The following is a 14,050-nucleotide window of genomic DNA, read 5'->3' on the forward strand; positions in this document are numbered from 1 at the left end:
TGAATACATATCATAAACATTCAACAAAGATACAAAAACACAACTTTCATGGTCAAGGTATAAACAACGTCATGTCTTATTCCGCCAAACGCATTTTCAACAAAATGCATCAACTATTGAATTCATCGTGGTACCAATCATTGTGTGCGAAAAACCGAAACCTTGAGAGAAATAACGCCAACGATAATGCGATAGAAAAACCCAAAACTTCCACAACGGGGAAAATGCCGCCAAAAAGGGGGAAATGTGTAGAGAGAAGAAAACCCACACGGACACACAATCTGCAGGGAGTGAAATCTGCACAAAGTGAAAGCAATGGACCAAAGAGAGTTAAAGCAAACTCAAATGGTGGAGAGAGAGAGTGACGTTCAATGCAATGGTGGATAGAGAGTGACAAAATGGATCAAGCAAAAAAGGAAGAAGAGGGAAATATGAAATGAAAGTTACAAGAGGAAAAACTGAAATTTCTTTCCAAAAACGCCTTCCACGCCAAAAACCACATTTTTTAAAATTTTTACAAACCAACCAATAACAATGCGCTACGTGTAGTTGTAAAAAAGTGGGCAAAGTTTTGTTTTCAAAGAAACATTTTCATTTTGATTTCCATGCAAATTTCTAGCTTTGATTGATAGTGACTTATCGATAATACAATTTAAATACCAATTTAAGTCTTTACATAGTCCAAAACACCTTTTATATCCAAACTACCTATGCACATTGAATCATTATTTCTTTCATTGGACAATTGTATAAATTTTGAAATCACAAAGTCACAAGTATTACTATTTTAATGTACGCATTCCTTTTTGTTTTAAGTCGTTAATACTGTTTAAGAAAATTAACATATTACAAATTATAAAGTTTATGAAAATAATATTTATTTATATTATTTTCTTACAGCTATGTTTACTCTTTTAATTGATTTCTAAAACATCTTTACATATTTTTTTAGTTTCTCAACTTACTTTTATTTTAATAATGATATATTATTCATGATACGAAAATGTATAATTTTAAAGCACATTACTTTTTATGACTCCATACACATATTTTTCAATTTAATAAATTCATAGAAAATAGGATTGATATATATAATAAAATAAACTTAACAAAAAAATTAATTTATTACATACTCAATTAAACAACAATTATTAAACATTCAAAGCAAAAACCGGTGATATTTTTAGAAACAGTAAACTTATTCAAGCCTTTAATATATAACGTGGAGTAATGCTACCACACAAATTCATAAATAGCTAATATGATCAACGTTTTCTTAAACAAGCAAGTAAATGATAACACTAGTAATCGTTAATTAGCATATTATCTTGAGATTTTTAATTAACATCCCTTCTTGGTTTGTAATTTACATCTACCTTAGTAACCTTTTAGGATTAAGATAAATCAAATAGCATTGTTATGAACATCTATACACATAGCAGTACTTAGTCCAGAACAGGATATTTGAACAGAGAGAAAAAGGAAAGGAGGAGACATACAATTATACACATAATTACAATTTTTCCATTGAATTTTATGTACATACCAAAGTTTACATCTACTCCAAATTACACCACCAAAATGTACTCTTTAAACCATGTACAGACCCAATTGCATCTACTAAAAATCACACCCCTAAAAGCACTATATACTCTTTTGGATTTGGCATCCTAAAAGGACTACTTGCTTCATATTGAACCTAGGTAGCACAACTAAGCTATGTAGATGTGTGTTTAAGCTTTCTACTGTACAGTGTAAATTCCAAGCCCCTTCGCTGGGGATAAACATATATGCAGAGAATATACAAAGGAGGACTCAAGAATAAGATCTGATCAGCTTAAAATTCTGAAAAGATCGAGCTTTGAAAAAATTTCCTAAGAGAAATCCAATTGTTGTGGGTTGAGGAGCCTTTGGTGAAATACTAGAACTATGCTTTACGTTCAGTACTTTGTCACCAATCTGTCTGCGAATTGAATCTATAATCTTGGGGTCAACTGGGTTACCAGTAACATCTGTAACGTAAAAAGTATCTCTTGCCATTCCTTCTTCTGTTGATATTTCTGCTCTTTTGATACACAAACTGTTCTCTCGAAATATTCTTGTTATATCTGAAAGAAGTCCTACACGATCTTTTGTGCACAACTCTAGCTCCATTCCCTGCAAACAAACACATATCTTAGCATCATCATTCCATTCACAAAAGGTTGAGACGTGCAGCTTCAAGCTATGGATTGTTATCACACCTCAGATGCTCGCCTTTCAATTGCTGCTTCAAGACACTGCACCAGTCGTTCACGTTCAGCCTCTAAACTAATGGGAAAGCCATCCACATGCCGAATATAAAACTCCTAGATGAAGGAGAAAATGCTCAGTCAGAAAAATTCATGCAGAAAATGGGCTCAGACCATTCCATGCTGACCATATGAAAATCAACTATAGAATGCATGTAGTTCATCTGATCAAAACACTGTTATGAGTCTAACGTTAAGTAGAATAAGAAACTTAATTTAATGTGATATTTGAGCCATAGAACTTTCTCACATAATGAACTAATATTTTAGGTTAAGTTTTCATCTTCTGTTTAAGTCATAGCAGCTGAAATTTACTGGCCAAAACTTTTAGTATTTGAGTTTAGTTTAGCTACAATTACAAGTACAGCATACAAAACAAAAAAGGTTGAACCATATAGCAAACAGCATAAAGAGAAAAACGCTGCCTAACCTGAAAAGCTTCTGTCCGTAATGTCTTGACAACACCATGAAAAACTACATACTGCATGTCAGTTAAAGTGCAAACAATATCAAACAACAACTTTGGTCGATCTTTAGCTCTCATGGTAACCACAGTGTAATCCTTCTCAACACAATCTACAACGGTTACATGAGGGAGAGGGCGTTTGTCTCTATCTCTGAGTCCCCCTCGTCCTTCTCTTTCAATCCTCTCATAGTCCCTATCAGCAAACATAATCTGATGCAATCTTCTGTCCCTGTTTGTAACTCCAGGGGGTGAAAGTGTTGTCCTTGCTGTCTTTGGATCATTGCTTCCCCTAAGAACATTAGAAAGCAAATCCCTTATCGTAGAGAGGCGAGACGGATCCTTGATGGCGCAGCCGCTGGAATCATCTGTCACATGAACTACAGCTGCAGCTCTAGTATTGTGTGTCCATATCTCAGCAGTCGCCACATTACAGTGAAGGTCCGTGAGAACTGCACAGATTTCAGATAGTAACCCGGGTCGGTCTGTGCCGGTGAGTTCAATTACAGTATGCTCTTCAGTAGGTACAACTCCAACAGACTCTCTCAGTGAGGGTGCAAAGCTCGGATTGTTTTCAATTCTCTAAAAAAAGAACAAAAATCAGTGAGAAACCACAAAGTCACAAGACTTGTTGACCATTATCTATCATCACAGAACTATATATTATTACCATGAAGAGAATCACAGATGACTTGCAGAAAGAAGACACTCATATCTTAATGGACCTAACTAAAGCCTCACAACACCAGAATGGATATGGATAACTTAAGACACATGCACTGTTGTTTATTAAGATCAAATATACACAGTTTCAAGACCCTCAAATTTCTGCAAGGATTTTATCTTGCTTTATATCATCCTATGTTCACTATATAATTAATTAAATCAGTACGACAGTAATAACCCAAGTTTATCTGTCATCTTTCAGCACAAGCACTTCTAAGAGTATGTCCACCAGATGGAACTAGCAGTTCATTTAACATTTGCTGGAGAACTACTGGAACCAACAGAGTTTTGATGACTAAAATAAATAATAAGTGAAATAAAAAATGAACAACATTTGAATTTGAGCTTGTTCTCCCTCCATCTAATTTGGTAAGCCAGTTCATAGCTAGCTAGAGCAATCGGCAAGCAGAAAATGAGGGCAAAAGTATACTGAACTTCCTATTTTAAAAGAACCATATTCAAATTAACATTCTCGGCACCAACACAAGTGTCATGCTTACTTAACCTGAGGATTTCTAGCATAAGAAGAATAAGAGAGAAGGGGGAGACCCTACTACAGAGAATGAAAACATAAATAAGCCTTATTTAAAGCTTTTTAAGAAATTCAAGAAGATAAATCCCTACCCTTTGAATATAATCAATGACTTCCTTATCTCTGATCTTGTTTCCATTACGATCAATCACATTAAACACTGAAAAGCATCAAAATTAATACTAGGATCAGAAGCAAAGTTGACAAAAATAATTATAATCACTACTCTTAGTCTTTTTTCCCCTTTAGCTTGCCGCTGATGAAGAAGGGGAAACTTACCATCCATGAACCACACCCCATCAGAGGAGATGTAGGCCTTTGTTATTACAAGGTTCATATCTGAAATAACTTGGACAACATCCAAGAGAATCCCATGTTTGTTCACACTGTCAACCTGTAAAAACACTTACATAAGAAAAAAGTGCATAGCTATTTCTTTTCCCAAAAAGTGAAATTAACTCCGAAACAATTTTGTTTTATTTTAAAAAAATAAAAAGAAATAATTCCAGCCAAATTCTACAACATCAAATCATTAGAAAATTTGAAAAAAATAAAAAGGAAGAATCTTTCCTTTTGTCAACTCAATTTTGTAAACCAAAACAGGGAAAACACAAGTTTTATAAGATCAAATCATTAGAAACCTGAAAGAAGGAAAAAAAAAGAAGAATCTTCCTTATTGTCAACTCAATTTTGTGAAGCCTGATCAAAGGGAAGCAACCAGCTTTACCTGAATAACAGTTGCGTTTTCACAGGCATTGTTGTCAATCACAACCCTGCATATAAAAAACTAGCTGGTAAAAAACACCAACACTATAGACATAGTACACACAGAGGAAATCAAACACGAAGATAACGATTATCACATCAAACCACAAGAAAAAACATACCAAAAACGGCCAAGATGAATATAAGTGAGTAAAAATTCCACTGTTAAAAAAGTTGCCCAAATACAGTTTTTTTTAGAGAAAAAAAACGAAGCTTTGGAAGCATAGTATGTTAATTCGTTCCATGGCTTACTAAAGGAAAGAAAAATCAAGCAAGGAACTTCCGTATCAGTACTGGGAAACTGAAAACACCAAACTGCAAAAAGAGGTTAAATTTTACAACCCAGTTGATTAAAACTTCCATAAACCATAAAACAAGAGAAAAACATGTGATGAAAATTTGGAAAGTTCCGGTGCTGAGAAGCAAAACATCAAAAGAAGTCCCCAAAAAGAGAAGACAAATAGAAGAGGAGAAGAAGAAGAAAGATTGAAAGTAGTGAATCAGTTACCTCGGTGGGTTCATCCTTCTTATAAGCTTAGCATATTCATCATCCATGTTGCTATGTGGTGTGAACAGAAAAAAATAAGCAGAGAGAGAGAAAAAGAAAGAAGCGGTTATGGCTGAAGGAGGAGGAAGAAAGGATTAGTGATAATAAATGGGTGTGAGAAGGAAGAAGAAATTAGGGAGAGGCAGTGGTAGAAGAAGAGGAAGTGAGTCCAAGGAGCAAGGAGAGAGAAAAGTGAAGTAGGAGAGAGAGCACTTCACTTTGAATCCACATTTCTTTTTGGGTTTTTTACTCTTAAAAACAACCCTCTGTGTGAAAGCCGCGAGAGAAACTGGTCCTAACCTGTGACGTGGCGGTTCGGGATTAGGAAAGGGTCGGTTACGTGGCTCCGTTCTCCGTACTCGCCCATGGCTGGGGATTCCTCCGTGATGACGTCACTCCCCCACCTCACCCACCAACTTCAACACGGTTTAATTTTTTTATTTCAAGCATCATCATAATATCCTTAGGATTATTTATTTTACTTGAAATATCATCTCTTTATAATTTGAAATTTCTGTTACAATTTTATTTTTAGAAAACGTTTATAAAATTTTATCTTAACTAAAATTATTGAATATACTCAAATAAATATATATAAATATATGTATACCAAAAATCTGTGTTGTATTTAAAAATATTGTAACTTAGATTTTCGAACACAAGTACTTAATTTTATATTTTTAAGTCAATACAGTTTTAAATTTTTTTAAAGTGAATAAAAATATTTGGTCAATGTAAAATATGGACTAAGTCAGGTAGACATATTTTACTTGGTCATGTTTTTTTTTCTTTTCTTTTTCAACTCTACCTTCTTTTATCCGTTAAGTGTTGTAATTTATGTTAATTACACATTTATTCTCATCATTTAAACAATATTAGATTAGTATCGTTTTCATCTTTATGTTCTCAACAAACATTTTCAAATTTATATTATTGTGACACGTGTACCTATATTAATATATATATATATATAAGAAATTTTGTTTATTCATAATATTGTGACATATATACGTATTTTTGCAAGAGATTTGTTTATGTTCACGTAAAGTTGTCACATAAGGAGCAAATAAATGTTTCATACTTCCATACCAAAAAGCCTTGTTTAATGCAAATCATTTTCATGCCTAAATGCATGCTTGATGCACTGACAGGTTTTATTCATCTTTAACTGGGAAAGAATGCTCTTAATTTATAATTTGGTACAATCAACAAGACAAGGACATTAAACATACATTTTTAATATATTTTTACACAAAAGCTGCATGTTTAATGCATTGTCAAGGTTTTATTCATCTTTAACTGGGAAAACATGTTCCTAGTTTTTAATTTGTTACGATCAGCAAGAAAAGGACATTAAACATATATACCTATATGTGTGACTTTGGGTTAACATACAAAATCTCATATCAAAACTTGAGTATCATGATATTAAATTTTTTTTGGCAGTTTTGTAAAAGCTTAGAAGGTCTGCGACTGTATTATCGCTTAAACGGCTGTGTAAATATAATTTTGCTCTCATAATTTTACTACCTATATATATATATATATATATATATATATATATATATATATATATATATATATATATGTGTGTGTGTGTGTGTAATACACATTTTATAATTATTTTTTATTTACCGAAATATATTATAATTTTATTATTATTATTTTTCTTTTATGATACCCTTTTTGTCGTTTTGGTATTTTTTTGGTAATTATTATTATTTTAATTAGCAACAAAAATATGGGTGTAATAAACACATTAATGTATATATGTAACTGTTTCCAGTAAATAATAATTTACATCGTTATATAAAAGATACTTCTTTTATTACTTATTTCGATAATATTTTAATTAGATTATTTTATCATCAATTAAATATTTATATAATATACTTTTTATAAATTTTTATTTTTTAATTAAACTATTTTGTTGTTTATCTAAAAAATATAGTTTATTTTCTTAGAAGATGCAAATTACTAATCACACCATCTCTCTACTAAAAGTAATTGCCGTTAAATAATTGAGAAGAAAACATATTTATCATATACAATCAAATATTTTTATTTCTCCATTCAATCTTTTCAAAACTATTTTCACAATATTTCCCTTTTAAAATTTTTTATATTATTGTAGTGTACTACAAAAATGTGAATATCCCTCGTCTATATTTTACCTATTGTAATAATAATACTACCTATGAAAACTATATCACAATTATAAATTCATTGAATAAATTAAAAATTTGACATATTTAAATTAACTCTAATTACAATTTTGAATTGGCATAGATTGTTACTCGGTTCATATTAAAAAGTGTAAACTGATGGTTGGTCTAGCCAGAAGTGATTTTCGATTTTTAAGTTTTGAATTTTCAAAAATCAAACCATGTATTGACATTTTACATTTTTTTTTTAGTTTTTAGATTTTCTTAAATATCACAAATTTAAAATAAATAAAATGAGTCTACCACTACATTTTATGTAACCCAATTAAAATCTCATTCAACGTAAAAAAACTATTGAAAATAAAAAACAAACAATATAATTAATTTTTCTCAATATGTGTACTTTCTGTATCTTTAAAATCTTACTTCTAAGGTTTTATTTTCTTCTCCAAATATTTTCACCTTTTTTTCTTAGCTATTTCTTTTTTATAACTATTTAGTTTAAATATTTCTCTTTTGATTATCGTTAGTTCTTTTTAAATATATTTTTTACTTCACTCATTTATCTTTTGTTTTTTTAAATGTGTATTTATTTTTAGCATAAAATAATTATAAAATAAATGTTTATTGACTTAAGTTCGAGCTAACTTAACTCAACACAACTTTCTCTAGCTTACTCAACTCGAGCTAGCTTGACTAATATTGATAAAGGTAGAATTGACCTAGTCTTTGATGAATATGGACTTATCCTGACTTGACTAAATATGGGTTTCTCTCAACTCCACTCGACCTAGACCTTGGCCAACTTAGTCTAACCTTTGCCCAAATCGACTTGACTAGATTCAGCTTGTCTAGACTCGGCTCGATCTTGATCCTAACCAACTCATCTCGACCTTAGTCCAAGCTGACTTGGCTAGATTCAGCTTGCCTAGGCTGACTTGACTTAACTCCATCAACTCAACTCAACTAAGCCAAAACTAACTTAACTTAACTTGACATGGGCTTGGACAGACTCGACTTGACCCATATTGGTTTGGTCTTGATTGTGTTAGGCCAAACCTGATCTTAATCAAACTAGGATTAACCTAGGTTTCACCCAACTAGATTATACGTGGCTAAACTCAAGCTCAAATGAATGTTAACCTGCCCCGCCTTGATTGAATGTGGGCTTGGCATGACTTTGATCAATTTGGGCCCAATTTGACTTAGCTCAACCTAGGTCCAAATCAACTTGGCTCAATTTGAGTCTAACTGACTAGAGTCAATCAAAATTCAATCAAGCTTAGCTCGACCTAAGCTTGACCTAGCGTCGGACCAACTCTACTTAATCTAGATTTAGCCAACTCTACTTAATCTAGATTTAGCCAACTCTGCTCGACCTGGATATGACTAACTTGACTAGATCGAGGCCTAGACCTACTTGTCTCAAGTTGGACTTAGACTGACTCAACTCGACTAATGCTCGGATTGACTTTACTTGACTCTAACCAAGAAAAACTTAACTCGACCTTGGATGACTTCGATTCAATGTTATCTAACTTGGATTTTGTACAATCTAACATAACTTGAAAACAATCTCGTTTAATATAAATTGAAAAAATAATTACAAATTTAAAATAAAAATTTCTTAAAAACCTTTAAAAAAATAACATCAATCAAAATCAACCACAAAGATAATTAGTATTAATATTTTTGTTTTAATTTTTAAGAATTTTTTTTATTTTAAACCATTTTTTTTAATTTTGTACTAATTAAATACTTTACCAACAAAAATATTAAAATTCACTAAATTTAAATTACCTTCTCCAAACAAAATAATTGAAAAATGAAACAATTTAAAATGAAATGAATTCAAATTTAATGTGTTTAAACACAAGATCGCAAAACATTTAAAATAATAATTAAAAAATAAAAAATTTAAAATGTGATCAATTCAAATTTAATGTATTTGAATGTCTTATAAATGAAATTTTCTGTATAAACGCCAATGTCAAAAAATTGACATTATTTTTCTCAATAAAAACGAGAGATTATTAAGGATAAATTATATGATATATTTACCACAAAGAAAAAATTGTAACTAATAGTTAGAGAACAATTCTCTTTGCTTAATAGGATAACTAAATGTCAAACTTCAATAATGACTTAGCTGATCAGATTCTACTTGAAAAATTTTGCACTCTACAACCGTAAATGTTCAATTCAACAAATATGTGATTATATAAACTTTCCTGTGCCCCTTTCTTAAATATAAGATATTATAAACATGTTTTATTTATCTTAATAATTTATATATATGTATATATATATATATATATATATATATATATATATATATTATGTTTTATTTTTCAAAACTTTTGTACCTATTTTTTTATTAAAAAAAGAGATATAAAGAAACAATAAAAATATTTAAAATGTATATAAGTTCGCATAAAAAATGTATGAAATTTATAAATTCCATAATATCTTAATATTTAAAAGTTATTAATATTTTTTTTTAAATCTTTCACTTTATTACCATATTTTAATTATAATTTTTTTTTTCTATTCTTCATCTTCAAAATAAATTAGTTTAAATTTATGTTTGTATAATAGTATTCATAATAGTTATAAGTTGTTTTACATACTCGATCATCCATAAGTAACGCGGTTTAATAATATTCATTCAATTTTATATCAGTTGAAAGATATTATGATATATATTTGATAGTGTAAATATTCACATATATAATCAAATTAAGATAGTTTGATTATATCATGAAATAATTGGCAATAATCTTTCTCTCAGGTTTAAAGAACACGAATCAAGTAATGCACACGCTAATACCCGAATAACTGGTATTAACTATTCTTATTACCACTACGCCTGCTTAAATAAGTTTTTTAAAAGTCAAAATTGTTGAAATATTATTTGTGATCTACTATGTCAAAAAATAGATTTAATAATCTTGCTCTAATTTCTATTAGATGTACTTTAAAAAATCTTGATTACGAAATAATTATTAATGATTTTACATCAATAAAAAATCTAAAAGAAAAACAAAGTCTAAATAGTTAAATTTATGTTGTTGTTTAAAACTCAAAAGATATTATAATAATAATAGTTATTATTATAATAATCATAATAATTATATTATAATTTATGAACTTAACACGAATCATCTTGTTCAGTTAATTTATCTATGAGCTCGTGTTCTATCTACATCTTTCTAAATTAACTCAATCTTTCCAACTTTAAAAAGAAATTAAATAATAAAAATATTTTAAAAATAATATAATTCATGTAAAGAAAATAGGTTTGATCCAACTTCAATTCATCTATTGTGTTAACAGGAGTAGTAGACTCTCTTAAGTTGATTTAAGTAACTTATATGTATAATATAACGAGTATGTTCATATTTTGAGAATTATAGGTAAGTTTTACTTACACTATTTCAAAATGAATTAGTTTTTTTACAATAATAACAATTATAAACAAATAAAATACTATATTTTCAAGATCTGTTCAAAAAATAGAATTAGTGGTTTGAATCCACTTCTAAAAGAGAGTGAAGGTACATTATCAACCTCTTCACTAAGTAGCTCACTCTTTTTCTCAAGTAAAATAGTGATATGTGTTTTCAAATAATATTTCAAGAATTATAAAGCGATCCTGTCTTATTACACTCTAAAATCTCTAAGACCACTTATATTTTTCTCATGTGAGCTCATTCCAAGTCACCTTGTCAAAAATATACATTTTCTTTTATTTAATATCAAATAATAAAAAATGGTACATTTTGAAGTAAAGTAAAAAATAATTACATAAATGTCATGTAATTATGTAAAATAATATAGAATTACGCATGCTTGAAATTTTTACGGTAATTATAACGTTTTTTATTTTTGAAAATATAAAGAGAGAAAATACTTTAAGAATCTAAAATTTGATGGATATCAACTAATAAAAAAGCAAAATAAAAAATTGTATAACAAATAAATAATTCTTTAAATAAAACGAAACTAAAAGTTAATAAAAGTTGAAATAATTTTTTAAATTACATCATAATTTGTGTAATTTGATCTATTGGGTGAATATACTATTTAATTATTTCACATAAATATGTAGTAATGCCAAAGTGAAGTAATTCTGAAATTTATAAAAATTAACACCTTAACCTCAAGCTTCAGGTAATTCTTTACCATTAACAAATCCTATCATGTCTTCTCCATCTATTAAAAGTCCAATCAAATCAACAAATCCTACAATGTTTTTTTCATCGGTTGAAGTCCAACCACATGTTTTAACGAGTTTTTCACTAAGAAATGAGACCTCATCAAATGATTCATCGAACATATGGATTCTTCATTATCCACTGAAAACACAAAATAACCTAAAACATCCACATAACATGTTGGACGTGAATCATCATCATATTGAAATGTCCATGCAATAGGTATATGTAATTCATTTTTTCTGTATGCATAACTTTTTAAATTTATTTATGGTTGAGTAATTTATTTTATTGTTAAAGACTTACAATGAGATATAAAGAAAATTAAGGTGAAGGTTAGAGAAGTAAATAACTTACATTATGAGGAACGCATCATGCTGGAGTTTGATAAGATAGGCTTGACTATTAGTGAAGGACAAGGTGTTCTTGCAAGATATTGTAGTATTAGAAACTAGTGGAAATTTATTTTCAATTAATTTTGAAAGGTGGTTTGGGAAAACAAGCATGCCTAACATTTACTTTTTTTAATGCTTTAAGGAAATGTTATTGGTATATATATCATTATGTATGTATGACTTATGATCTTTTGTAAAGTTACATTTATTTATAAATGTTTACACACTAACTATATTTTATTTTTTTTCAAAAGTCTCGATTTTGTTTTAGGATCGTTGAAGCTATTGTACAACGATATTGTAAATTAACTCTTGGTAAGAAGTTGGTTGCACATAGGCATAATTTATGGAACGAGTTCTATGATCCAACGAAAACTAAAAATCAAATCTTAAGTAATGTGTCAATTGGTATAGAAAGAATTCAATGGACTAATTTTGTTACTTATCGTTTAAAACCAGAGACAATGATACAAGTTTCATTATTTTAAATTCTATGAATTGTTTGTGTACATCAATTTTTTTTATTGTTATATGAACTTACATATATTTTTTTTCGTAGGAGATTTGTTAAAAAAATAGAGAAAATCGCAACAAACAAGTAATTCCTCATACTGGTGGTTCTAAACCTATCGCAAGAAAAAGACATGAAATAATAGTGATACTAGTAAGCCTGACGAATTTTACTATTTTTTAAAGTTTACTATTTATTTTAACTTATCTTTTTATTCAGTTTTTGGAAATGGGTCAACTGCCTAGTCATGGAAAGTTATATATTGAAACTAATGAAAGAAAGGATGAATCATTTGTAAATGATATTTTCAAACATTTTGCTTCAATATTTAGAGTTTTAACTACAAGTTTTTATATGCTTATAGGAACAAATTGAAGTGGGTTTGACCTAAAGCACTACTAATGAATCAGAGGTTTCCCCTAATGATGTTTTTGGTAGAGTGTCAGACCCAAAGCATTCTAGAAGAGTGTAATACATGGGTTTGAGAGCAACTCTTACTAACTTATTCAGAAATACAAGACTTCGACTTTAAAATTTAAGCATTGCTTCATATAGCACTGCCACATATCAACATCTTCTAATCAGTGACAACAAAAGTACACTAATTTAGAATTCTAGGTATAAACCACCTTGGGTGCATTAAAAGCATACATGATAATAAAGGAATGAAAGATTCGTGATGAATTTGTCACACCTTCCTTGATTCTCGACCACTAGTAAGTTACTAACAAGTAGAAGTAATATGCTTGATATACTCTAATTACCATGAGCATATGTGGTTGAGTTTAGGAAATTTTCAATTTTCTGGTTATGATAATACGTAGGTTGTTTGTGATTTTCATGGTGTTGTAGAAATTCATACAATTATGTCGTTGTTTATTTTACTAATATATTTTTCTATCATTTCAGTAAGCTGATAATGCAAATGAGTTCGAGTTTCCTTTAAGTATAAGACAATCATCTGATGATAGTAACATTTAGGAAATTTATGATGTTTTTAAGATGAAACTATATTTAGTCTATTAAAATTTTTAAATAATTATAGATTAAATTGTGATACAAATAGACATTTTTCCTACTAAGCAAAATCACACATAATATCAAATCCTAAATTTGCAATTCTATATGAATAACTATTATTTCCCTGTATAAACTACAAATCCTAATTGTTCTAGTAAAAAATATAGATACATATAAGTCAAAATATTCAGTGTTATTTCTTTTTTTTTCATTGTCATCCTTTTCATTCAACCTAATGTTTATGATTATTTTAATAAGAAATTTTTAATTAATATTTAAATATATTATATTTATTAGTAGAGATATTCCTTTAATATTATTAAGAGTAACTTAAATGTCTTGGTGATAATGTTAAAATTTGTTTATTAAATATACATTAATATCAAATAAATAGAATATCGATTAAATAAACTTAATA

At 29.0% G+C, this 14,050-nt stretch overlaps 1 protein-coding gene across 1 annotated transcript; it reads right to left on the bottom strand.

The window, feature by feature from the left end:
• Positions 1-1,501: 1,501 nt before the first annotated feature.
• LOC124848410 (ACT domain-containing protein ACR6-like) lies at positions 1,502-5,551 on the bottom strand. The gene is made up of 7 exons (XM_088116721.1): positions 5,286-5,551; positions 4,740-4,785; positions 4,292-4,406; positions 4,105-4,172; positions 2,722-3,336; positions 2,244-2,348; positions 1,502-2,157 (listed from the first exon to the last, which is right to left on the bottom strand). The coding sequence occupies exons 1-7, from the start codon at positions 5,330-5,332 to the stop codon at positions 1,816-1,818; spliced, it is 1,338 nt and encodes a 445-aa protein (XP_087972847.1). The 5' UTR covers positions 5,333-5,551; the 3' UTR covers positions 1,502-1,815.
• Between the last annotated feature and the right edge of the window lie 8,499 nt (positions 5,552-14,050).

The sequence above is a fragment of the Vigna umbellata genome, chromosome 5 (assembly GCF_029865625.1).
Source record: "Vigna umbellata cultivar VRB3 chromosome 5, Vumbellata_1.0, whole genome shotgun sequence".
In the NCBI taxonomy this organism is placed as follows: domain Eukaryota; kingdom Viridiplantae; phylum Streptophyta; class Magnoliopsida; order Fabales; family Fabaceae; genus Vigna; species Vigna umbellata.